Genomic DNA, 27445 nt, shown 5'->3' on the forward strand with positions numbered 1-27445 from the left:
AATGGTCCATGATCTTAAAGATGATATGACTCCCTTTTAATAGACGTAATACTCCTTTAAATAATTATCTTTTAAAAAGAGGGTATCATATTGTCTGCTGACTTTTGTTTAAAAAAAAGTATTCCAACATGACTGCGATCTTTCTTGCCAGATTGATCTTCGTGATGACCCAAAAACTCTGGCAAGACTGAATGATATGAAAGAGAAGCCCATATCTGTGGAGCAAGGACAGAAGTTAGCAAAAGAGGTAAACTGGATATTCCTAAATGAAACCAAATAACAAAGAAAAAAACCCCCTATTTCCACTTGACTCCTTTTGCCACTTTGCCCATTTCTTTTACCAGTCCATGTACGAAACCTTGTGACTGGTTACCAGTTGACAATATTTACTTACATTGCAGAATAGAGGTAACAAGCAGACCTGTGTAACTGCACTTTAATAGTTCTAATTTTCTGCATAGACACCTGTAAAAGCTATATAAGATGATTAAAATCACAGACTGGTCTGAGGTCAGAAGGGACCTCTTCTGCTCAAGCTAAATGTTGTAAGCATCTTTTAAAAATTATTTGAGAATATTATACTGCCATTTTAACTACTATGTGAATAATGCTTATCAGGACACTTACTAATAGAGTCTTATTTCTGAAACACAAATTGGTCATGTAATTCTTTTTTGCTGTTTAATTATCAAACATTCCTTAAGACCCCATTGCCAATCTAAAGAGTTTATTTAATATGTTTCCTTTATAAACCAACCAACCTAAATACCTTCTAGATCTCTGGTCAAAAGACAGATCTTATTTTATCCTATACGGGGATGCACATCAGTTATGCAGATAACTTTTCTAGGTTGCAGCCAAACATTGTAATGTCACCATAGAGGGGGGAAAAAAGCAGAAGTGCACAGATGGAAGTGAACAGCTGAGATATACTGCTATTGAATTAACTTATTTTCTTGACAGATAGGAGCCTACTGCTATGTGGAGTGTTCAGCTTTAACACAGAAAGGACTGAAGACCGTTTTTGATGAAGCTATTATAGCCATTCTAACTCCAAAGAAACACACAGTGAAGAAGAGAATAGGCTCAAGATGCATAAACTGCTGTTTGATCACGTGAGAAACATTTGACAATGGCCAGGCTTACTGTGAAATTCTACTGATTTTAAATACAATGCATTAAGTACATAGTGAACTTGTTACAGGTTTGAAAGCTGAACCTACGATTCTGCCTTCTACAACCAGTGAAATCCAGAGGAATAAAATCAAAGTCAACAAACTTGTAATAAGAAGCCACCACACCTGTTACAAATATTTTATTCAGACTGGAAGGTACAATCTCTCAGGGTTACATAGTCTAGAGGAAGCAAAAACTGCACCATGCTGAAACGGCATCTATGTGATTTTAATGAGTGGAGATGCTTGGCCTGAATACTCTAACTGAATTTGGACAGTCTTCTGCTTTGACTATATATATATATATATATATCTTAAAAAAACAACTTTTGCACAGTCTGTATGGAATCTGCACAAAGAAATACCTTGTCTCTCTTTGCTCCAGTTATCTGCTTTTGTACGTAAGCTGCTTCCGGTTCCAGTGTATCCACAGAGGTGCAATAATCAGACCAGCCATATAGCCAAAGGTAGCTCCGAGGGAACAGGAAATGGGCCATACCTGAGGGGAGAACACAAGGTAAAAGCAGACAATGGTGAAAATGTCTGTGGTTTTTTTGTACTTTGTGAGCACAAAATCTAGGTACTGAAAGACAGTAGTCTTATTCTACTTTAAAGCTTGATGTGCTTTCCTAAAAATGCCAAAAGCTTAACAATCATCTTCATGAACACTACATGCTGTTGTACAGTTTTTAATTAAGATGCATTAAAATGTAAGAAGGCTTCTGGCTCTTGCAGACTTAGGTTGATAGTCCTGAAATTCTGTGGAAAAAAAAACCTTAGAAGTATTTATATCCCCTGAAGTGTTCAACTAACCTAACTTCCTGTTCTGCTTCATACATTTGGAAACCTACACCTCTCACAGTGTTTTGAAATTTTTAGAGGTGTGTATAAATGAACTAGTATTCAAACAAGGGCAGAGACTGAAATGGATAGAGGTTTATTGGCTTTTTTTTTTTTTCTTGATGAATTTCCCTCTGTCTCTAAATTTGGAAACTGAGCATCCTGCACCCAGTTCAGCAAACATGTAGTAAACTGGTTAGGTTAAAGAGAGCTTTAATTATAAGCTCTATTTTCTAGTATAAGAACAGAGAGCTGACTCAATAAAGCTGACTCACTTTCACAAACCATTTTGTACTGAGGCAGAGTAGTAATGGAATTCTCCCCCTGCCCTTTTTTTTTTTCTATTGGTATTGATTTGCAGGGAGGAGTGGCCAAACCAAGACTTAACCATTCTGTCCTCAGATCTAGCTTATATTACTAGTCCACTACATACTGCATCTGATGAAAGTCTCAACTAAGTAAGTGATTAAAAATATTTATTGTAGAATAAACAAATTCCCATCCCTCTTCAAAATTCTCCTTTGCATACTTCTTTTTATTTTGTAAGGACAGTTTTGAAATTCCTGCTGTACAGTGCATATTCCTGAAGCAAGAACCGTCTGGACTCTCCCATTCTTTTATTTTTTTTTAAATTAAGGGGGATATTTCCCCCTTCTGTAGTACTTGAGACTAAGAAATGAGACTTGAGACTAAGACATTAGAGAAAATATCCCAATCTCTGAGTCCAGACTTCTTTTCTACTTCACTTTAACTTGCAATTCATGAATATCAAATGAAGTTACTCTTAATGCTGTTGGTTCCTCCTTTTATTTTTCTAGCTCTGATACTTTACTTCATTATCATGTAAAAGAATATATTTATTCACAACTTCTGATCATAGGATTTTTAACTATGAATAAGAGCAATGTATTTTGTCCTCTGCTCTTTCATCTTCAGTCTCCTCAGCTGTTTCATCTTCACATTCCTTAGCATTTACAGTTTTATATGTTCTTTGGAGGTCTTAAGGAGTGTAGCAAAGATGACTATTAAACAAGGTGCCTTAGGTACTCTTTATTGACCTTGTTTCATTCTTCTATTTTCAGACATTCTGTCTCTGCTACTTGTTTTTGTTGCTGAGTATTTCAGCTGTTGCCTCTCAAACCAAAGATTTGCTTGTTTTCATTCATTTAACAGTGGTATTGTGTATTGTAGATCATCTATAAAAAGCCTTGAGATGCTTTGGCATGGTAAGATACTATGTGTATTTGAAACTCACCTAAGTTTGTGGCCTTGGCTAAACTTACACTTCAGGTGGATCTTTTCAACTTCTAAATGAAATGTAATTATTTCTAGCATTTTGCATATTACACACATCTACAGGACAAAACAATAAAAAGTCCCTGCAACCCCAGCTGCTCACTCAGTAACATTCAGTTGGAACATGACTCATACTTACTTATCCACTGATGAAGTCAAACACCACTCTAATATCCACAGAACTATGGATAGAGGCTTCTTAACTTGGTGGTCTTTTTACATAAAATTCTCTGAGTGATCAACGATCCTTCATTAAATTTTTACCTACATTAGGTGAATTTATAGTTGCCTGTTTGCTTTTCACAAGTATAGGTAGGTAATAGACTTTGAATTGACCACGTTCCCTTAACTAAACAGTCAGTATCCCTGATGACCCATTGACCCTGTATATTTTGGTATTTTGTGTATAGCGGGTGATTATTGGTACAATTAAAAGAATCTCTGATGATTGTTGTAACTTCTTTTACCTGGCTGAAATGCAACTTGGGACATGATTTTTCAATAGTTACGTGATTTTTAATATTAATTATGCCTCTGTCTTTCTTCTAAGACATTCAATTTTTTCTTTGCTTTTTAAAAGTCATAATTACCTTACAGAAGTTTCAGGCTGTCTCACTTAACATGTGAGTCTCTGACCTCTGAACCCTCACCAGTGGCAGGTGGCAAAGACAGGGGACAAAGAGAAGAAACCATAAAACACTCCATCTCCCTGTCTAAGAATAAGACAGAAAAAACCCCACCACCTCATCCCTTCTAGTGGCATAGAACAGAAGGGTACCAGGCCAGGTACTTGTTCTTAGTCTGCTGCTCAGATGGCCCAAAGCAGTTCTGAAGGCAGTTGGACTGTCCTTTTGAATTAAAAGCCTGGACTTAGGAGCATTGCTGTCCTCATGCTATTTTCTCTAATCCTAAAGACAGCGCAAAACCTCCTAACAAACAGGTAATAATACTAGTTTTGCACCTTTTATTCTTGACTGCTGGCCTTTAGGCTACATATAGCCAGAGGCACCCGTGAGTATATCTAAAGCAGCAAGTTATCAAAGACAGATGAGGATATGGCTCTTGAGCACATCAGCTGCACTAAAATAACAGCCCTTGCATATGCTTTTTGTCTGCCTAAGAAAGTGGGTTGCTTTTTTCTATGAAAGTGGGTTGCTTTATTTTGTATTAGCTGCTGGCCTCATTTTTTGAGACCCAATCGCTTTCTGCTGGACCTTTTAAAATGACTTTGACTTACTTGATCGGTCTGCTTTTGCCCTATCTTTCATATTATCTCAAACTTGATTTAACTTCCCTGACTTGGTATGAACTGCCTGTAAGTGATAGAAATCTAAGCAGCTAATATCTGTGTGCATGTTCCAAGAGATTCCACTCCACTTGTTTAAAGTCTGCAACTTGTAATACACCCCCCCCCCCCATCCCCTGAGAACTTTTCAGCTCAATTTCTCCTATTTCATGCTCCCTTCTGCCTTGAGGAAGCTGGCATATCCTACCCCAGTACTGATGCCATGTCTAGGCTGGGTCAGCAGCAGGGGAATAAGATGTTAGGCAATGTGACCTAGCTGCACTTTTTTTGAGGGGGAAGAAGGCTGATCTGGAGAGAAAAGTGTGGGGGTTGCAAGAGACAGGACAGAATATTTTTCACGAAACTGTCATGAAATGCCTTGTCTGTCCAAGCAGCTGGGAAGCATCATCTACCATTCTCACAGCCTAATACAAGAAAAGTCAGTTTACATATCAAAGGCATGATGAAAAGGGCAATTTTAACAACCTGTAATGATTACTAGGAATCTGAACAACAGCTTGGCAAAACCAAATCTTAACAAGAACAAAAAATGCATTTTAAGGGACAGAGCGTGAGAGTTAATGCAAAATGATTTTGACTTCTGCTGTTTGTTTTTCTTTTTGCCTTTTCATCTGACAGCAGTGTTAAGACTTCACAGTGATTTCTTTAGGCTGGCTAGATAGACACTGCAGAATTGCAAGGTTTTTAGTATATATTAGAACTCATTTTAAGAATAAGGACTCAAAATAGGAATTACCTACCCTTCAGGACACAAATGAGCTAGTTTCCTCAGCGCTCTTTAGAACACCTAAGATTCTATGATGTGAGAATGCTCTAGCATATTGCATGGAAAGCAGAGCATGTTGCAGATCCCAGCACGGTATCTAGCTCTGCTGCACTGTGCATGTAGTGAGTTAAACCAGAATCCTGACTGCATGACAATTTTGTCATCTATTACAAGTCTGTAACTTGCATCCCATGCAAGGGGAATTCCACAGGCATTGATAAGGACGTAAAGGCCAGATTCTTGTAGACCAGAGGAACAACACCCTATTAAAGTTTTTAAAGATACTATAAAGTAAGCAGCTGACTGCTGGAACTTTCATTATACATATGCAAATACAGTGGGGCAATCTACTGTACTTACTTTTCTTTTTAGTAGACTTAGAGTGCTTTTCTCATATTCCTAAACTCGATTTTTTGTATGCTTACTGTTTCAAAAGACTAATTTCTGACTGTCATTTAGAAAGCTATGTAATAATTTTTGTTTCATTTTAAAACTGAATAAATGAGCACAATTACTTTCCCTCCTGTTTCTAACATGCCTTAAATTCCTGATTGTTTAGTCTGTACTGTCTTAAATCAGTACATGCCTTTAATCTATTTTGGTTGCATGCACATGTTAACTAAAAGTGTCTTATCACATTGTACAGAATGTGTGTGTTGACAAGAACACACTGAGAAGAAAGTGTGAGGTTTTTTTCAGGCTGGCATTTGTAACTAGAAGTTGGTTTCATGGATTTGTGTTCTAAAGTTATAGCAAGCATAACTGCCTTTGATCTCACCATTAAGGTTTACATTGAGAAAACACATTATTAAATAAACAATGATAACCACACTAAAGTGGAACAAGCTTCTACCTCTGTTTAAAACAACTCCCAACTGCATATTATTCTTTCTTCTCACATTAAGCAACTTCTTTTACAACACAACTTTCCCAGTAGGTAGTAAATCCAAAAAGAAATACAAGAAGGAAACTCTCAGAACGGTGTTAAGAAGAACCGAAGTAGTGTGAAAGTTTATAGTCCTATTTCAGCTTACTTGAGTAAGCACCAAGAACTGTACCCAAGATTCTCCAGATTATTTTTCAGGGTACGAATGTCTGAGAGGTATCCAAGGCTAATATTTACAGTCATATTGGCTAAATTACATGTCAGTCAGTCAGCTCTAGTGAGTTATATCAGCACTACCTATTATGTTTGCAGTATCCAGTATAAAGTGGGAATATAGCAATTTTACTTCTACCCAATGATAACACTGTAGGCAGAAGTCATTGTTTTGAAGTCACTTTTTATCATTAGTAACAGGTACTGCAGATAAAAATTATGCTACAAAAAACAGATGGGTGGGCATGCATACAACAAACACAGAGACATGTCTTAAAGGTTTGATATCAAAACATGCAATAAACCCAGGAACTCCACAGTATGCAGAATCCAGTTGTCAGTGATGAATGCCATGTCTGGAATATTGGTTCCACCACATACAGAGCGTGCTAATAAAGTTTTGGTCTTTAACTATACCATCTTGTTCTGCAACTAAATTACCTCAGGCTGAGTAGAGAAAGGATGCGTCTAGTAACACCTAAATCGCCCCCTTCTGTTTCAGTGGTGGTGTCCTTTAAGGTTCCAATCCTCAGGTGACACAGGAAGCCAGGATCCTAATCACACGTGATTATTAAAAGTACACCATCAACTTGAAATAGGCAATCTGAAAAAACTGAGCAACTGTAACAAGGGAAGTTATTTTCTATTTCTTTTCTAGAACTCTCCAAACTAACTGTTACCCTTACATACCTACTGTGCATCAGGGGGCTAGAGGCAATTAAAGAGAGATGTACAACTCTTCAAAAGTTTTGAACACTGACTAGAATAGCCTTATTTAAATGATCATAATTAGGTGCTGCAAACTATTTTAAAAATTGTTTAAAAAACACTGGCAAAATTATTCTCCCAGTCTAACTGAAACATGCCTGGCAGAGTAACTCTCAAAAAGTCGTTGTTTTTTTGTTTAATACAGAAATGTAACTACTGGAGGACTAACCTGCATTCCTGTAAAGCAATTATCTTTACCTTTGTCTGAGATAGGCTGAATTCTGCAGACCTATAACCAGGAACAACCATAGACTAGGCCTCCCTGACCAACTGTTTTGCAGTTGCAAAATAAATTTTTCTTAAAACTAGCAGAGGAGCAATATGCATGGCCAGATTATGCTGAAAAGTTGCTTTAAGAACAACAACAGAATAATAAAAACCAATGAGTCATCAGGATATCAACTGGCTTTCAGCAATATATTTTATACTTCTAACAGAAATGCTTAATATATTTTTCATGTCCATTCTGAAACATTATTCGGATAACTGGTGTTATTTTATTTCCAAAACAATACTCTGTTCCTAATAAGCAATATTTACTTAGCATAAAAGTTGTTATACGCTAAAAAAATGCATTTCACATTATTACTTTTAAATGTAGACAGGCCCACTAATCTGAATATCCCCTGTATGCATTATTTTTCAAACATAACATGGAAAAATAAAGTGAAGATTTTCTGAGACATCTGTATTTATCTCGGTTTTGTTGCATGTCACAAGAGGTATGTGTAAAGAACAGGTATGTTTTCTTTGGTTTATGAATAACTCAGCATGAAGTACTATTTGGGTTTTAGCTATTAGCACATGAGTTGGAACTCTTAGTATGAAATTCATCATCGGGTTTACTCCACAGAACTCTGAAGTACTTGGAAGTAAAAAGAAATTCTAGTGAAAGACACAGAAGGCATTGACATTTGATTTTATGATCAGGTAAGATATAGGTAGTAGTACAACAGTCTTCTCAGCTTCCACTGATATGTCTCAACCATGATGTAAAGGAATGACTACCACAGAATTTTTCAGTTCTTCTATTAAGATTACAGGAAAAGATGCTAGTCCCAGTACAGCCAGCCAAGGCCAGGGAAACAGAGCAGTGAAAAATGTTGCTTTTTCTTTGAAGGACACAAAGTGACAGCAGAAGAACTGCAACATATATCAGTGTGGCAATTCAGACAAGACTGCCTTACAGAACAGTGCAATCAGCTTTATTCAATACTCTATTGAAATTCCCCACATTCTCAGTACTCCCTTCAGCCTCTTGTTTGCTTTGGGTGAGGACTACGGGCCATTTGCATTTGAAGCCATTTCTATGAACAAAACAGACTTAACAGAAGTGGCTTTAGATACTTCACTTTCTGAACTGGACTACATTAATTTAAAAGTTGAGTTTTAAAGTAATGGTTTAAAGTGTAGACAGTTTACAATGTGAAGTGTAGACGCTAGATCTGATCAAGTGCTAAATCCTGATTAAGTGAAAAAATATACCAATTCAAGACACGGTGCTTAACTTTTTGTTCTAACAGAGCTAAATCAACAGCAATAGCACTTTTCATTCCAAAATCACAGCACATTTCTGTACCTGCTGGATATTACATGTTTTTGACAACTTTTGGCATTTTAGGGCTACAGAGCATAAGGGTGGCAGCAGCAACCCTTTGGTTTGCTTTATCATGTGATATTTCTCAATTATTGCTGATCCATCAAATTCTTGTAGTACCAATTTCACCTTGTCTGCAACACTCCTCCAATAATGAATTGTCTGAAGCTAAAAGTACAAACACTGTTTCCATCATGTTACACCACAAATACTAACCATAACAAATACAAACATCAGAACCAGATTTTGCAATAAACATGCTTCATGGTCTTAACACTGCTCTCTAAAATGATAATACCACTTTAATCTTGCTCATGTAATAAGATTTAAGCCACATTTTCTGCTTTAGAGCAGAACCATTTCCACTACAGATTAAAAAAAAAAAAAAGGAAGTTTACAACACAAAGTCTAAAACACGAAAAGGAAAATAATCACTTATGAAACTTGTTCTTATTTCAAAAGCTGGTCTTGAGTCCAAAGACTAAGCTGTTCCATTTGAGTCTCTTTTTGGATAGGAGAAGGGTAAATGCAAAATTGTAATCCTCAAGCTCTCTGCTTTTACGCTAATAAGAGAAACAGCTGATGTCAGAAGCATGACAGCTTAATGCTTTACTCATGCAGATGCCTAGAAGTAATTTGGTTTTGACTGGGTTTTGATTACTTTTCAGCCTACATTAGGATCTACATGATTTTTTTCAGACCTTGCCTGAGACCTAATCTGTAGGTGTTCCCCTTAAGCATATCCAGCTGGATTAGGTTCTGTCAATTCTTGTATTTGGGGGGGATTTTAAAAATTATTATTTAAATAATAACTACTTCCTGCAGGTATTTTTATATGTATAGGTATTTGTACATGTATAATTATATGTACAGGTATTTTTATGTTCAGTAAGTCAGAAGTTAGATCACTCAGGGGATGGGCAATCTGCATTAAAAATATTCTCCCAAACTAAACAGATCTGCAACAACAGCAGAATCCGTCATGGGAATCATTTTTCTTTCCCGTGTCTTAGGCTGAAGACAACACAGAAAGCAGCTCTCCTCTTTTATTGTTACAGTGAAAGAATTTACTATTAGAGTTTCTGTAATCATCTGACATCAGGTAGAAAAAGGAACAGTCTTGCAAAAAGGGGCTTTTTGCTACTGCCTGGTGAACTTCTGAAGAACAACAGAAATGCCTCTTGGCTCTGAAGATTTCTGAGACAGCAATGCAGCTACTACATGCAATACCTGGGTTGTTGAATCCATACCACTAAGTGGGAGTAGAAAGACAAAAGACATCAGCTGTTGCGTGAAGTTCAGGGTTTTCCCAAAGAAAGTGTTTCATAATGTAGCTCAGCTTGTTTCTGTCTTGAAGATCTGTTACCATTTTGGTGCTTCACTGTGTTGCTTTCTGAGACAATTGGACTTTTAAAAACTACATTAAATTTAACAAGAACTTCTTTCATCTTCCCTAATAAAGCAGATCTTTAAAAATTAGCACTTAAAACTGCAGTTTTGAAAGACTCCTGGTGCAGCAGCCTGCAGGACTGATAAGCAAACTTCTCTATGGCTGCTCTCAAACTGCTCACGTGGTGATTAACGTAGTGATCAAGCAGGTCAGACCCAAAATGGAACACAAGATTACTTCCCCCACCCCACTGATTAAAACTCTACAAGGTGAAAGATGGAGAAGTGAGGATGGGGAAAAATGAGGGGAACTTAAGGGAAAGAACACAGCAGCAAGTGCTCTAGATCTAGGCAGAAGAAAATTGCTTTCATGCAGGACTTAAGAGTAAGAAACTCTCCCCTGCTAACTTTGGTATCAGGAGTATGTCAGAAATGAGGGTGGAGATCGTGAAGGAAAAGGGAAGTGCAGACACAGAGTTTCTGCTGCTGCTTGAAGTCTCTGGGGAGCATTCATGCCCAGAAACAGCTAGTGACAAGTTTGGTTTCTGCAGGTGCTTTGCTGTTCTGAGGAGTCAGATCATACCTTTTTAGATATCTTAAGTATAGATTAAGAGCTAAACTTTCATCAGTCATGTTTGGCCTTTATTGACTTGAAAGAGTTTTTAAGGAGAAAAAGTTGCCAGACCATTACAAAACTTGTCTCTCCCAGTATGGGAAGATGGGGGAATGGACAAAAAGTAAAAAATTAACTGTACTTAAGATACCTGTCTTCAACTATTAGTGTCTTTGTTTTGTTAAACAGAGCCCCCTGACTTAGTAGAATCATAGAATCATAGAATCAGCTGGGTTGGAAGGGACCTTTGAGATCATCAAGTCCAACCCTTGATCCACTACTGCTGCAGTTACTAGACCATGGTGCTAAGTGCCACATCCAGTCTCTTTTTAAAAACCTCCAGGGACAGAGAATCCACTACTTCCCTGGGCAGCCCATTCCAATGGCTGACCACCCTCTCTGTAAAGAAATTCTTTCTAACATCTAACCTAAACCTCCCCTGGCACAACTTGAGACCATGCCCTCTTGTCTTACTGATAGTTGCCTGGGAAAAGAGACCAACCCCCCCGGCTACAACCTCCTTTCAGGGAGATGTAGAGAGTGATGAGGTCTGCCCTGAGCCTCCTCTTCTCCAGGCTAAACAACCCCAGCTCCCTCAGCCTCTCCTCACAGGACTTGTGCTTGAGTGCCTTCACCAGCCTAGTTGCCCTCTTCTGGACCTGCTCCAGCACCTCAATATCCTTCCTGATCTGAGGGGCCCAGAACTGGACACAGTACTCCAGGTGTGGCCTCACCAGCGCTGAGTACAGTAACCAAGTTTTCCTTATATCATTGGTGCATAAAAGGTGAAAATTTTATGTACAGCGAAGTCTGACATTTTTGGAATAAAATAAAACCTGCCAGATGTGACATGCTATTTTAAAATCCTAGCTGAGCAAGGAAAAAGTGCTTGCCTCTCATCAGAACGGGAAAGCGAATAAGACTTCGCAAGAAGAAACAAGATTGCATTTCAATGAATCCCTTGATTTTTTGGTTACAGTCATGTCCGTCAACAATTAACTAGTGCCAACACACACCTATGTCAGATTGATAGCAAAACATCTTGCAAGAGTAAAACCAGGTGTTTTTAGGGAAGAAAACCTGATATTTTTACTTAAAGTATTAAACCACTCCTCTATTATTTCTGAAATACAAATTTTAATGTCTCATTATGCTACTGCAATGAAAGCCTGGTGGCACAAAAGCAGGCTGTTAGCTACTTATGGAAGAGAGACTTCCACTGCAGCTGTAAGCCACAACATCTCTACAATATCACAGAGGAAAGTGCCTCTGCCTGTTACACTGATTTCTGAAACCATCTGCTTAAAGAAGAGGCCTGGTAGGTACTCCTCAGCTAAGAGTGTACGAGTTTGGTAACCACAGGAAAGAACATATCCACTGAGAACATTTAGGAAGAATTGTTACTAGTGCCATTATTTTATGGCAGTTGCAGACTTCAATTATGTATCATTTAATCCTTTCTCTGTGCCAAAAAACATATTAAGAAAATAGCGCAAACATTTGAATTTATAAAGACATAATCTGCAATGCCAGCTTCACATTTTTTCTTGTCCAACTACAAAGTTTAATGTTTGTCTTCCTTTGAAATCAGAAGTGTTTAGTACAGTGCTTGGGACACACACTTTCCACAAATCAATCCAAATCCATTTAAAATGCATTCTGTTAAGTGCTTTTATGGAAGACAGAGGGGAGCTAAAACACTAGGAAAGTATCTTTCCTTCCCTACCCATGAACAATAAAAGCTACCAGACTGAAGGCAAACTTGAGCCATCTTCATCACTTCACATTTCTCCTCCTGCTTGCCTAGCTTCTTTTTATCAAAATCCTTATTGGATGAGATCTATTTCATGATAAAATTTGCATGCAACAGACACTCATAAATCTGTAACAAACCTATTAAGAGGTAAAAATATTACATTTTAATTCCTTACACTGTAAGCACAAATGCTTCCAATGACTTTTTAAATATCTGGCATAATTCTGTAGGAACAGTTTATAAGTAAATCCAATATACCTGTAAAGCTTTAGAGCAATTTTGTGTAGTGTGCAAATCCAGAATATTAATATTTTTTTAATATTTATTACAAGGGTGCACATACTAACCTGCCAAGGCCGATCCCAATCAAGAGGAATAGGAAATGCTCCAAACCAAGCTCCAAGTATACTGCACACAGTAGTAATCTGTAGACTGCTTTCCCAGATGGACATAGCTCTGTAAAAACAGCATATTACAAGTTTTCAACAGCAGCTGAAGTTACCATGTCAGAATGTTAGATCTGATTTCTCCCGAGATTTTTGAGACTAAAGATAGATATAAAAATTCATATATTTGATAAAGTAGCATGCAGGCTTCTCCTAAAACACACAAATTATATTTAAAATTTAAGTTGCACATTTTAGCTATAATTACAATCTTTCTATACCACACATTCAGGAGATTATTTTTTTCTTCTTGAGATGTTTACTGCAAAAGCTAATTTATTTTCCCTGGAAATACTCCTATTGAGCTTGAAACACTGCTTGGCTGAGCAAATAAATATATCTCAATGACACTGTGTGCACTACAGGGAGAGGCAGACGTTAAAGGGTAGTATGGGGTTGCACAGAAAAGCACAAGCACAGTCACAAAGTACTCTATGGTGTAGACATATCATTCAATGACTACAACAATTTGAAATTTAAAACAGAAGTCCACTATGAGAATATTCCAAAGCAAATATCCATCGACTGAAAAGAAACATTGCAAATAAGTATAACCTGCACATTGCAGCCCTTCAGCAACAGTGCATTCAAAGTTCAAGTACACTGGCTGCAGGATAAATTTATTGCACACTAAGGAACCCTTGAATTCCCAGTCATGACACATATACCATAAGAGATGTTAAATTACTTCAGTTCTCAGTTTATAGCCTTCTACTGCTACTGACTTCAGAAGTTTTGGAGAAGTTGGATTTCTGTTTAACAGATGAGCACTTATTGTCATCAGTCTATCAAATGATTGCTTCGCTTTGCTCAAGCCATGAACATTTGAGTGCTTGGTGCCAATTAAAAAACAGGAGCAACAGAAGTTCAGAACACAGTAGGGCACAGTTCTGAGACAGGAGAACCAGTTGAAATCCCTGCTCCAAATCAGTACAGTAAGCAATCTGAATCGTAAGTTTGCTACATCTCAGATTATAAACACATGCCTAGCTTTAGCTAACAGATGAAAAAAGATGTGCATTTTTATGGCTCAAAGACTGGATGCATAGTGAACTCTGAACTTTGCATAGCCTTTTAGGTTGTGTGACAGGAACACCTTGTTTTGAAGATTCTTAAATTTCTTTTTACTTCTGAGTACACCTAAGTCACTGCCGCATTTGCTATTGACCAAACAGCTCACAAGTGTAAAGCAAACATTCTTTATTGTTTGCAAAATAAACATCTAATAGACTATAATACTGAGAGTGCATTGACATTTTGAGCAAAACTGTTTCTTCTACAAACCCATCCCTTCAACTTACAACACTCCACAATACTACCAGCCTGACACTTTTTTCTTAAAGGGAAAGGTCCTGATGTAACTGTAAAGCTGTTTAGGAATCTGCATATAGAAAATTATTATGAATTATTTTCAGAAGCTGAATAATTGATTAGAGAGCTGTGAGGCAGAATGGGGAAGAGAACATTCACTACAGCCTAAAAGGAGCAAAAGAACCAGCAGAACATACCTAGGACTGACCGAGGTACATTTATCCCCCACAAGACAACTTATGTGTGTGTCAGATTAACCAGATACTGCTGTACCATATGGAGATATCAGACTGAGTCCAAAAGCAAAACAACACAATTAGCAAGGCACAGTGCCCAAGTGGAAAACAGCCATTGGTTGTTTGGCAACTATTTCAGCTGCTAATTCAACCACTCTGCAGCAAGGAGGGACACTGGCTAGTTAAAGACAACCTGACTTGTCCTCCAGAATTATCCCAAAGGAACAGTGTTTCAATTACTGCCTTTTCTTCATGGAATGACACCTATTGGGATTTTTGCAGGTATTCTTTACCCTACCACATAAACGTCTCATATAAACTTCTTTGCATGAGGCTAACAGCTGCAGCAATGTTTATAAACTTTGTATTTTACAGGTTTCTTTTTCAACCATGAATAAACTACAACTAAGATAACCCGCAGGCAAAACTAGCAATATTTAAGATAATAAATGAACACTAGTGTCAGAAAGGTCTTTTGAAGCATAGAATAATTATTTAACCCCTTTAAATAACACAATACATTAAGTGCAGCTTTAAATAATGTTTGAATTAAGAGGTTAGCTAACATAAAATAATTTTCTAAGACACCTTCTGCATAGACAAGATTTGGAATTTTTGGCTGCAGCAGGACTAAAATTTTAATCAGCCTCTGATGTGTGATGATGCCTACCTTTACACGGGACATTTCAAGTCTGTAAGAGTATGCCATTCACAAACAAAGTGATAAAACAGGGGTAATAAAAACTGTAAGGAGCCCTAAAGTCATAGGTTTATAATATTTTTTGGTGATCTCCAATTTAAAATCTATTTCTTACCGACGTAACATCTTATAATTGCTATTATATCACAGATTTCAACAAAATTTCTCAAACCAGTGATCTGAAATAAACAGTCCCCAAAAGAAGCCCCCCAAAAATCAGCAATTGAAAGCTGATAACCTTTCTGTAGCTTTTACTTCCCTCTAACTGCTTACAGTAGCACATGATTGGATATGATCAATGCCATGACACTGACATCAGTCACAACATTAGATGTCAGAATAAGGGGTCCAGAATTGCTGGCATGGCCCCAACCCTTCCCAAATGCAGAATTAGTGAAAAGAGCCCTATTTACAGCCTAATAAGAATGGAAGGTTTTATGATACAGAATACACAGATTTACTTTTCTCACTATATTTTATGCGCACATAAATGTGAGGGTAAGAACAATTTGTTTGAATTTTTTAAAATAAAGTATTTAAAAAAAAAAAATCTATTTTGTTCATTTCTGGACAATTCCAAAGTGTATTTAGTCTGAAAAATGTGGAGCGTGTGCAATCTTCTGGCTGAGCTACAGCTGTGTTTCATGTATACAAAACAAAACCCCACCCAAGCAACACCTCCCCTCCAACGCACCAACCACCCAAACTATTATAATACGAATAATAAATCCGCAGTATTACAGATTGCATGTTATCATGAGACAGCACATGTAATCCAGCTCCCAGAGACAAGGGCACTTTTAAGACTAATCTTGTAGTAACCTTATTGGAAGGGATTTTACTACTAGTGACTCACATTCAAGTTCTACAAGTAGAAACAGAAAAAGCTAAGCACGTCTACAGAAAAAAACCCCACTTTGCAAGATTATTCATGGAACATTTAAGTCAGACTGACTGGGTTACACTGTAGCCATTATGATGTAATAGGTTGCATACAAGTTACTTGAATTTAACTTTATGAATAGTCCTGTGATAAGCCATTAGGAGCATCAATATTTTCACACTAAACCTCCTTCATAGCACAAAGCCATCCAGAGCAACAGCACTAGGTAATTAGTGTCTGTTGCTTATTTACACTTGGTATATCAAGATAAACTTTCTTTTTCTATGTCTTTTTCTGTCTTTTTGCAAAGATAATAGCACAAGCACATTTTGATCTTAAAAATATTGCACGGGCAAATAAGAGTAACAAAAATAAATGCCAGTGGTTACTTAAGTCTAAACTGCATTCAGGTATTTTTAAAATACATTAATTTTTTATACTAAGCTATACACTTAATCAGTCTTTCAAGCTTGCTCTTCCAGAGCAATTCAATTCCCTAAGTTCTATTTTCAAAGCAAGCAGTTGTGTTGATCTTACCTAACCATCTTTTTCCTCCATTTAACCAGTCCCACCTCATTCCACGTGGTTAAGTTAGAGACAATCTTTTAATATATCACATCTACACTCATCTCATGCCTAGGCACAAGAAGTTCCAACTCATTTATGAGGTCAAATGAAAAAACATGGGATTATTTTTAAAAGAGCAGCTTGCTACAATCCATAAAAAATTGCTACAATATTCCTTTGTAGTCTATTTTCATTCAAAGGCTAGAGTAAACAAACACCAAAAATAATAGACATTTTACCCAGCTAATGTCACATGGGTCACTAGTAAGAAGTATGTACAAGTCATCACAGCAAAAATGTCAGAACAAGACAATTGTTTCCAATGCAATACTTGTACTGAATAATACTTAATATCTAGAGCAGGAAAGAAAGAAACAGATAGGCATTCAAAATCTAACCTGGCACAAAGACAGACTGATGTTGTCAAACATCTGTTCCTTCAATTCAACTATTATTTCCAGTTGCAAAACCTCCAAAGATGACTAAGTGAATCAGCAGTGATTTGTTTTAGCTAAACAACTCCATGCTTTTCTTACAGTCTATTCAACCTGTCCACTGCAAATAAACAAGAATAAATGACTTGAATAAGGATTCAAGATATTTTTCAGTAAGTTGAGAACTGAGATAAACCAAAAGTCAATACCTGAAAGTACTGTGAAAGGTCTAGTTTTGTCCTCCTCTACAGGAATGCAAACCAAAAGTAACTCCATAGGTCAGCACCATAATACATTCACTTTCTTTTGAGATCAGACTTCACTCTTATGAACTATTAAAAGGGGATGAATACTAATATCTTATTAAATCTCAAGCATGTGTGGAGCCTCTTTATGTTTCAGTGTCCCAGTCTTTCAACAATCCTATTATTTTTGAATGAAAAAAGGCAGAAGAGATAGAATACTTCTGAAAAATACATTATCCTCAATACATGCTAATGCCATGGCTGTCACTGAGGTGAAAATGTGGTTAAAAGGCTCATTGCACTTTAAACATCCTCTTGAAAAAATTAATGCTTGAAAACTCTGACACTAAAAAAGCTCCTTTTGAAATTTGAAGAGCATGGGTAAAGATTACATACTTCAGACCACTGTATATTCTGTATAACTTCCACCATTATATTCAAGTTTAAAACAGTGTTTGTTTGGGCTTGCTATTCCTGCTTTAGAAGTTGTTTTTACAAAGATACTATTGGATCATGTGCAATATTCTCCCTCAGCTCAGTGTCAGGTCTCCTCTTTACTGACAACTATCATACAGGACTGCACAATGTGCAGTCCAGTAAAATAAATGTGTGTTGGACACACTTCGCTTCCTTCAAACACATATAAAGTGAGATTTAGTGTCTGGATGCCAAAAATAAAAAGCTAGTTTTCCAAATCAGTGTCTTCAAAATAAATAATAATTTTCTTTGTCAGAAAAGCTTTCATAAGCCTGTAATTACAAACATGAAAAACGTCCATCATTCAGGAAGTTTTCTTTTCTTTGCAAAATATTCCATTACATATTGACCCTGAAATTAGCTCAGTTGGTTGGAGCATGGGGCTAATAACACCAAGAATGTGGATTCAGTCCCTGTAGGGGCCATTCACTTAAGAGGTGGACTTGATCCTTGTGAGTCCCTTCCAACTCAGAATATTCTGTGAAATTTCTGTGAAGTATTGTTTACATCAATTCAGTCTGTTTCTATTAGGGTTTAAATCAGAAACTTTAGATTAGCACTTACCCATTTTTACTAAATACCCGTATCCATGCTTGTATGTTTGGTCCCAGAATACACAAGCACTGTAAAGTAGTAAAGGTAGACAGGAGAACTGCAAACAAAAATGTCTCAGTAACTGACCTACGAAGAAAGAATATTACAAAATTAAGTGAGGTAGGTTATTAATTTTCTAAGAGTTCCAAGATTTAGGGAAAAAACCCAAAACCTCTAAGTCAACTTGTGAAAGCACAAGTGCTTTCTTAACCTCATGTAGAAGAATGAAATATTTTCTTCTTGCTTTGTAGAATAGTAAAGAAAATTGGAGAGAGTTCTGCTGTTATTTCAAGACTGAAATGCAGTAATTATTTAAATGCCCAATATCTGTAACATTTTTAAAACACCACAGTTGTATCTCATATACAGCATTAGTTCTAACTTGAAGTATACTTGCACATTTATTTAATTATTCCATTTATTTTTCTAGTTTGGTGCCATGAAAATACTTGTGAAAGTAGCCACGAAATGAAACTACACAATGCTATTATTAGTCAGTAACTTAGTGTATCTCTCAAAAATCAGATTGCTTCATACTTCTACTTTTTTTCTTTTTATAAAACTTTTCTAAAAGTTAAAACACTAATATCAAAAGGACGAAAGACAGGCAAGATGTGTGGTTTAAAATCTTATGGGGAAAATGACTAAATGAAACACTGAAAAATGTGTGTGCCTGTATGTTTAAGGTAAATATTGAAGTAAAAGAAGCTGTTTGTAAACAAGACTTCTCCAAACAAAACTGTAAGAGCTAGCTTCTAAGAAAACAAACAAGCAAACAAAAAACCACAACAATGAAACTAAATTAAACCAACCAACCAAAACCAAGCAGCCACCCTTCTTCCCCCAGCCAGGGCTTATCCTTTAACTTCCAGTGTACCAGAAAACATACAAGTACTTATACCAATATCTGCAAGGAGAACTGTCCCTTAGAATGTTTAGAGAAAGAGAGGGTCTTCTGACTTACTCTATGAGAGGTGCTCCATAAAGAACAATAATCGCATGAAACAGTATGCAAGACATGAAAAAGTATATACAGCATTTTAGAAATCTGGATATCTAAAAAAGAGCAATAAAATATCAGAATAATGTTTCAAAGAAGAACATAAGTAACATACACAGTCTACATCTTATCAAGAGCACAGTACTCTAATTTCTTCTTTAAATTCAACTAGAACACAGTACAATAGCATGGCATATTTAAAAACAGTTTTCCATACGTTTAAATAATTAAAAATGATCACACTCCATCTAAAACTTTTTTCATGCAACCCTTTAGAATAAGGCAGAAGTACAAAAAATATAACCAGAAATGACAGGATAAACAGAAGTAATTTTATTGGATATTTTTACATTTCTGCTTTGCATCTGACTGTCATGTCCATTCATTAAAAGGCAACTCTCAGAGAAAGTGAAAAAAATATTTAAAAGTAAGAAAAGATGCAATATAAAAAAATATGCAACATTCAGAATCAAAATGACATTAAATAAAAAACACTACACTTTGAACTTGGCATCTTAAATTCCAAATACATTTACAAAATATCCAGACTTTCTACAAATCTGCAAAACACATAACTTTCTATGAACAACAGTTTCTGGGTACTCACTATATCATATAGAAGCATACACACTTGATAAATAGTTCTGATTAGGTCTGTTCTGATCAGGTCACCAATGCAATTCCATAATTTCCCTTTAACTCTTTTTTCTATATTTACTCCTTATGCTAGTCTAAGATGAAACCTCACCTAGAACATGAAGCATGCTTCATTTTTATATCACAGATTGTTAAAATACGTGTTTTCCGTAATGGTTTTGTGCATTTCACATCCTCCTCAGTCAGCAAAACTACACAGAAGCTTCGCATACAAAGGTACTGCTTTCTGAGATGCTTGCTTGAATGTTTAAGAAACACCACATCAGAGCACTACATCTTGTCTGACTCAGCAAGTCAGGAGTGTGAGACTATGCACCTGACTTCAAAACTCTGATTGATGCATTCCCCCACTCCTGAGCAAGCTGTGTGCTTCTCCAAATTCCTGACGTTCAAACTTACCTCACTGGGATTTGTACCTTTAACGTTTCCTGTTGCAAACTGTAATTACAAATAATGTCTCCCAAATTTAGATTTTTCTGTACGAAATTTTCATCATTCAAGGAAATGTAGTCATTTTAATATTTTTCCACATAACTCTTTTAAATTGGCCGACTTTGTTTAAATTGTAATGAGCTACTCTCTCTTTTATGTCTCAGATTCTAAAAAGCATTTTTTCTTCCTTTAAAGAAGGAACTTACAACTACACACAAGAAGCGTGTGTGACATGTCTTTTTGGTATACTCACTAATCAAGAAGAGTAGCAAGGCCTGGACTATGAAAGGAGTTCTGTGCCCGTTCAATTTTGTCAGATTTTGCCACCATGCAAATTGTTGGGACTACAAACAGCAATGCACTGACAAGAATAAGGAAAGCACAGACTCACTCACCCAAACAGGTTATGTACAGATGATAGAAAAAGTTTAACATAATGAAAATATTGAAAAACTCGTTTCAAAAAGTGCTACACCCAGCTCATTCATGGAAAATGAGAATTCACCAACAAAAAGTGTCTTTTCTTTCTCACTGGATTATTTCAGAGAATTTGATTCCCCTCTGTATTGTCTGGTAGCAACTTAAGAATAAAAACAAATCTTACCTTTTGAGCAAACGAACTTCTCTTAGGAGACTGACTTGGTTTAAGGACTAAGTGCAAGCTTACATTAAGGGTACCGACACAGACAGAACAAACACACAGCCACGTGAGGTGCGTTCCCAGCACCGTGAATCCCTCCAGGAAGAAAGACGGAACAACCGCCGTCAGGACAATCGACAGCGCACAGAGGAGGTTGGCAGCCAGGAGCCTCCTGATTTCTGCCTCTTTCATCGTGTTCCCCGGGAAGGGACCACCCGCAGGACACCGAGTTAACCCGCTAAGGAAGCGCGGCGGCAGCGCCACAGGGCAACATCTTTCCTAGCCGCGATACACCACGCAGAGCCCTGAGCCTGGCTTTTGGGTCAGAAGAACGTCAAACACTTTAAAAAAAATCAAGGGCAGCCCCTGGGAGCAGCAGCACCAGGCCCAGCGGGGTGAGGGGCGGTGGCGCCGCTCCCGCCTCTGACCGGGAGCGCCCGGGGCCGCCCGGCAGCGGAAGGCGGCGGGACCCGACGCCAGATCCGGGGCGGTGTCGGAAGCGGCGGCTTGTTGTGGTGGGACAGAGATGGTGTGCGAGAAGTGTGAGTGCGGGGGACGGGGGGTGCGGGGGGGTCCTGCCCTGCCCTGCCCTGCCCTGCCTTTCCTGCGGGGGTCCCGGCCGGCCCCCGAGCGGAGCAGCAGCTGCGGGTCCCGGGTTGTTCGAGGCGGATTCCGGGCGGCGGCGGTTCCGGGAAGGGCCCTGTGCGAGCTGTCATTCCATGGGCAGTGCCTGTGGCACGTATTAGCGCAGCATAGTTTAGATGATTCTGGTCTGTATCAGGAACAGTGTGGCCAGCAGGACCAGGGAAGTGATCGTCCGTCTGTACTCGGCACTGGCGAGGCCACAGCTCGAGTACTGTGTCCAGTTCTGGGCCCCACAGTTCAGGAAGGATATTGAGGCGCTGGAGTGGGTCCAAAGAAGAGCCATGAAGGTGGTGAAGGGTCGGGAGCACAAGTCCTACGAGGAGGAGCGGCTGAGGGAGCTGGGGTTTTTTAGCCTGGGGAAAAGGAGGCTCAGGGGAGACCTCATCACTCTCTACAACCACCTGAAAGGAGGGTGTAGCCAGGTGGGGGTCAGCCTTTTCTGCCAGGCGACTAGTGACAGAACAAGAGGACATAATATTAATCTGCGCCAGGGGAGGTTTAGGCTGGATGTTCGGAAGAATATCTTCACAGGAAAGGTGATTAGGCATTGGAATGGGCTGCCTAGGATGTGACGGAGTCACTGTCACTGGAGGTGTTTTGGGGAAGACATGACATGACACATAGTGCCATGGTCTGGTTGACAGGGTGGTATTAGGTCATAGGTTGGACTCCACAATCTCAGAAGTCTTTTCCAGCCCAATTGATTATCTGTGATTCTTATTTTTTCTTTTTGCTTTGTGATATCTCCTTACATAGGTGAGAAGAAGCTTGGTACGGTGATCACTCCTGACACATGGAAAGATGGTGCAAGAAACACTACAGGTAACCCCGGGGAGGTTTAACGCTTGTTTTTGAGGTATTATAAATCCAGTCAGGCACCTGAGCTATCTTATCATATTAAGGCTAAAATGTTACATTACTAATCAGATTAAATCTTAACTCACATAGTTTCCGTCCCATGCTGATTCAATGCATTGGGAATTTATTACCCGAAACTCTTCAGTATTGAATTTGTCTGTTTGGGTGTTTTTTTCTGTATGGAATGGAGATACACAGAGTATTTAAACAGAGTATAAAGTGTTCCATTGTCCTGCCCCCTAGTGCTATGCTGTATGTTTTATCTCTGTGACATGTTTTGCACAAGTGTAAAAGCTGTAAACTAAGCTTTTTAAAGTATACTTGGAACTGGGAAATTAATTCGTTTATGGTTTTATTCTTTCTGTAGAAAGCGGTGGCCGCAAATTAAATGAAAACAAGGCATTGACCTCAAAGAAGGCAAGGTTAGTATTTAATACTGATTTTGGCTAAGAACATCCATTAACAAACTAACTGAGGCCTGTTTCCTGCACATCTGGGCAGCTACTCAAAACTTGTCCAAAATACACTTAAAAAAACCCTAGTTGTGGGGATTATGATATTTTATTAGTTGCTAAAAATATGTCAATACATATTTCATGAGGGCTTTCTGCTCAGTCATAGAATGTGGACAAGTATTTTACTGCAGTTCTCACTGGAGTTGCTGGAGTTTGATGCTTTTGTAGGAGGGAAGCTGGGAAGGCTTATTTTCTGTGCTAGATTGCTGGTATAATCTCTTGAGCATTTCCTTAGGCTCCAGGGGACTTCCTGTTGTGCAAGGGAGCAAGATGCTGCTGGAAGGTATTTAAGTTCAAAGTCACGTAGTATTTTAATAAAAATACACATTTTTAGTTCTGCTTTTGTTACGTTTATGTCTGTAATGCAAGAAATTTCTCTTAGTAGGGAAAGTGGGAGCTTTTCTGCATACTCTGTGCAGCCTATTAGAATTAATCCTTGTATAACCCTTTTCTAAATTAAAGGTTTTACTGGAGTTTCTGACTATGTCCTCTGGCTTAAACTTTTTAGGATGAGGCAGAAGAAATACTTAATTTCAAGGTGTATAAATCAAATACTTTTCTTTTTTTTCCCAGGTTTGATCCTTATGGAAAGAATAAGTTTGCAATATGTCGGATCTGTAAGAGTTCTGTCCATCAGCCAGGGTCTCACTATTGTCAAGGATGTGCCTATAAAAAGGGTGAGTTTCACTGAGTACCAAAATACCCCAGTTTGGTTAGAAACTAGGTAGGAAGGGGAACACTTGAATTTGTTTTGCCTTACAAAGAGAAGGCTAAAATGAGATTATTGGATTTAATTGCTGTCTTTGACTACTAATAGGAAGGCACAGAGAACACAAAGACTCTTCTGAGGTGCACAGTAACAGAATGAAAAACAATGTACACAGGTTAGAATGTGGAAACTCCTAATTACATACAAGGAAAGCAATTTTTTAGTGTGAGAGTGATCAAATACTGTACAAACAGGCACCACCAGAGGTTGTGGAATCTCTACAAGGAGGTATTCAGAGGATGACTTGAGCCAACCTCATCCAAATTGGCTGTGTTTTGAGTGGGGCAGGACTAAAGACTGCTGGAGATTCCTTTCAACCTGTGTAATTCTGTGATTCTGATTCTTCTAAAATGTTTCTGGTATCAGAACCAGTAGATTGGAAGAATAACTCTAAGCTTAATCTTGGCAGTTGCATAGGAAACTGTCATCTAGCAAGTTTGATTTTCCTCAGGTTGAAAAAAATTAGATTTTATAAAACTCATTTGATTGTTGCAGTCCCTTTTCTGTTCCCTTCTCCCCTCTCCCCTTTTTATAATAACTGAATCTAAAACTCTAAATAGTGTTCTCAAAAAAAAACCCAAACCAAAACAATAAACAAATCCCAAACCAAAAACCCAAACAAAAACTACCCCTAAACTAAAAATGAAACACTCCACATTCATCCACCCCCCAAAAAAAACCCCCACAGAACAACCAGCTTTTAATCTTGGTAAAGCAGTAGGCTAGTTTAAAAAGTAGAATACCTAGGGAATAAAAGAGAAAGAGAAAAAAGTAGATTTCTGTATTTTCTTCGCCCTGCTACTTTCTGTCCATCTCAGGCCTTGGTTTGGCTACAGAACTTAAAAGGATTAACAATACACCAATTTTACCTGTTTGCTGGATGTGAGCCTTTCCTGGCTCTCTTCCAGAATTCCAGCAAATTACAGAGGCTTCGGGGCAGTGTTGTGAATCGTAATGCTCTCAAAATAGAGCTTACTTTCTTGAGTGACAGTATTACACGTATGCTGCAACTACTAATATGCATTAGAAGTCATAATATTCTAATTTTTCAGTATCTGTTGAGAAAATGCACAGAATGTCAATAAGAGCTCATTTGAACAATTTTTTAAAAAAATAATCTTTACCAAAACATAACAAATGTATTTTTGAGAAGATTTTAATAATTTTAAAATAATTTACACACCTTTCATACGCTTACAGGCATCTGCTCAATGTGTGGCAAGAAGGTCTTGGATACGAAGAACTACAAGCAAACTTCAGTCTAATTGTATTGAGCAGTCTTTTTATGAACTTTAACTTCTGTGTCCTTGTACAGTAACTTTTCCCTAAAATAATTTGTGGATAATACTTTTTGGAAGATAAGGCAGTTACTTGGAATGAGATGAGAGGTAAAGGCATCCTGATTGTTTGCTTAAGAATGTACATAATATTTGATTCTTGTTTTAGCATTAATGTTAGCTGATATTAAAGCTAATGGTTTGCAGCGACTGATACAGTTCAAAGGGAATGAGAAGATCCTAGTGGATAGGTTGAAACTATGTTACCATCATAAGAGAGATTTTTGAGATTAACACTTTTATTCTTTTGGTCTATCACTAGTCTTCTGCTTGTTTCATAGTTATATTTTATAGATGTATAAAATATGAGCTTGTATCACCTCATTAAAATATCTTCATTCAGTTCTATACCTGTATGTTTTTATAACTACTCTCAGCCCAAACTATTATGTCCGTGCTCTTCAGATCTTAATGCAATTGTCCTGTTGAATTTTGTTTCTGCCTACAGTACAGTTGGTTACACCACAAACTGTTAAACTACTGAAGTCTACTGAGTTGCCCTGCCAGTTCTTTGTCATTGTCGTGGTTTAGCTCCAGCCAGCAACCACGCCCATGGAGCCACTCTCTCCCCCACCAGCAGGACTGGGGAGAGAGCTGGAAGGATAAAAGCCAGAAAACTCATGGGATAAGGACAGTTTAATAGGGAAAGCAAAAGGTATGCACACAAGCAAAGCAAAACAAGGAATTCATTCACTACTTCCCATGGGTAGGCAGGTGTTCAGCCATCTCCAGGAGACCAGGGCCCCATCATGTGTAACAGTTACTTGGGAAGACAAAACACCATTACTCCAAACATCCCACACTTTACATACTGAGCGTGATGTCACAGGGTCTGGAATATCCCTTTGGTCAGCTGGGGTCAGCTGGCCCAGCTGTGTCTCCTCCCAACCTCCCATGCACCCCCAGTCTCCTTGCAGGCAGGAAAGGCCTTGGCTCTGTATAAGCCCTGCTCAGCAATAACAGAAACATCTTTACATTTTCAACCCTGTGATCAGCACAGATCTAAAACACAGCCCCATACCAGCCACTGCAAAGAAAACTAACTACCCCAGCCAAACCCAGCACAGGCTGATCACCTATTCCCTCGTTAGCCTCCAGGGAGGCTTTATGTGTGGCATCTGGTGGCCCAAGGCAATAAAATAATGAGCATCAATTTCTAAGTGTCTCAGTCTCATAATTTCCTGATTTGGTCTGGCTTTTAGATACCTAGTTTGAAACCTGCTCTTGAATTTGATGATATAATTGCTTATATACACGTCAAATTTGAAAGCTGAAAGCAGGCTGCCTTGTCTTCAGCACTGGTTTGATACAAGACTTGACGTGAGCATCTCTGAGCATCAGAGGCTGCATACGACTCTGCAGTTCTCTTGTCCTTCACTTAGTTTCTACACAAGAAAGCAATTTCTGTTATGGAGCATAGTAAGTGTTCACTTTGCATGCATTTTAAGGGGAAAGAATGGTACTCCTTAATTCATGGTGCCATTTTAACTAAACCTAATTAGGTGTTTACTCCTCCCAGCAACCTTCTCTTGGCAGTCTCCTGCTTTTGCAACTTCCTTTCAACTCTTAACAGAAAAAATATCAATGGGAATTTCCCTGTGAATACATTTTAGGTTTCCTTTTGTTCTCATATTTTTACTGAGAAAACTGCATGACTACTGGGTACTGAAAAATTGCTGTTCTTTCTATGGGACCAAAAGAAGAATGTTGTGCATATAGTTAAGCCACCCTGTAGTTGCACTGTAAGTAGCCCTCTAAAGGGGGGTGTTTGACATTTCCTGTCAGCCTTAATTGTGCATTATTGAGCATTTGTCACCCACGTTTCTTCCAAATGTGTTAGCTTCCTGCAGTTGCTACAGGGGTCATTCTTTTCAGCATTTTATATTTACTAAGAAGCTTTGTCAGGATAGTGGAGTGGGCTGAGTTTTCCAAAAGAAGAGAGGAATGCTGCTGCTTTTCACTTTAAAAGCTTCATTTATTGCAACAATTGAATGGAGGTACGTGGATTAGATAGCTGGTGATATCTTGGTGCTGGCCACTTGTTTCCAAACACATCAAGGAATTCCAATATTAGTGTATATCTCTATGACACAT

At 38.0% G+C, this 27445-nt stretch overlaps 3 protein-coding genes across 5 annotated transcripts in view; 2 read left to right on the forward strand and 1 right to left on the reverse strand.

Annotated features, from left to right (window-relative positions):
• Nucleotides 1–1502, forward strand: part of RHOQ (ras homolog family member Q) — a 17595-nt gene extending 16093 nt beyond the window's left edge. For 2 of the 3 annotated variants that reach the window (XM_027641603.1, XM_027641602.1), the window contains exons 4-5: nucleotides 152–247; nucleotides 964–1502. In XM_027641603.1, the coding sequence (XP_027497404.1) occupies nucleotides 152–247; nucleotides 964–1119 (252 nt within the window). In that variant the 3' untranslated portion in view covers nucleotides 1120–1502. The remainder of the gene's footprint in view (nucleotides 1–151; nucleotides 248–963) is intronic. The other variant, XM_027641604.1, reaches the window with a different exon arrangement.
• Nucleotides 1301–21655, reverse strand: PIGF (phosphatidylinositol glycan anchor biosynthesis class F). The gene is made up of 5 exons (XM_027641600.1): nucleotides 21192–21655; nucleotides 19463–19554; nucleotides 18469–18585; nucleotides 12953–13061; nucleotides 1301–1674 (listed from the first exon to the last, which is right to left on the reverse strand). The coding sequence occupies exons 1-5, from the start codon at nucleotides 21417–21419 to the stop codon at nucleotides 1561–1563; spliced, it is 660 nt and encodes a 219-aa protein (XP_027497401.1). The 5' UTR covers nucleotides 21420–21655; the 3' UTR covers nucleotides 1301–1560.
• CRIPT (CXXC repeat containing interactor of PDZ3 domain) lies at nucleotides 21654–25841 on the forward strand. The gene is made up of 5 exons (XM_027641605.1): nucleotides 21654–21769; nucleotides 22629–22694; nucleotides 23098–23152; nucleotides 23819–23922; nucleotides 25215–25841. Exons 1-5 carry the CDS (start codon nucleotides 21754–21756, stop codon nucleotides 25277–25279), a joined length of 306 nt encoding a protein of 101 aa, XP_027497406.1. The 5' UTR covers nucleotides 21654–21753; the 3' UTR covers nucleotides 25280–25841.
• The last annotated feature ends 1604 nt before the right edge of the window (nucleotides 25842–27445 follow it).

This window comes from Corapipo altera, unplaced genomic scaffold (genome assembly GCF_003945725.1).
Source record: "Corapipo altera isolate COAL_440 unplaced genomic scaffold, ASM394572v1 48b, whole genome shotgun sequence".
In the NCBI taxonomy this organism is placed as follows: Eukaryota; Metazoa; Chordata; class Aves; order Passeriformes; family Pipridae; genus Corapipo; species Corapipo altera.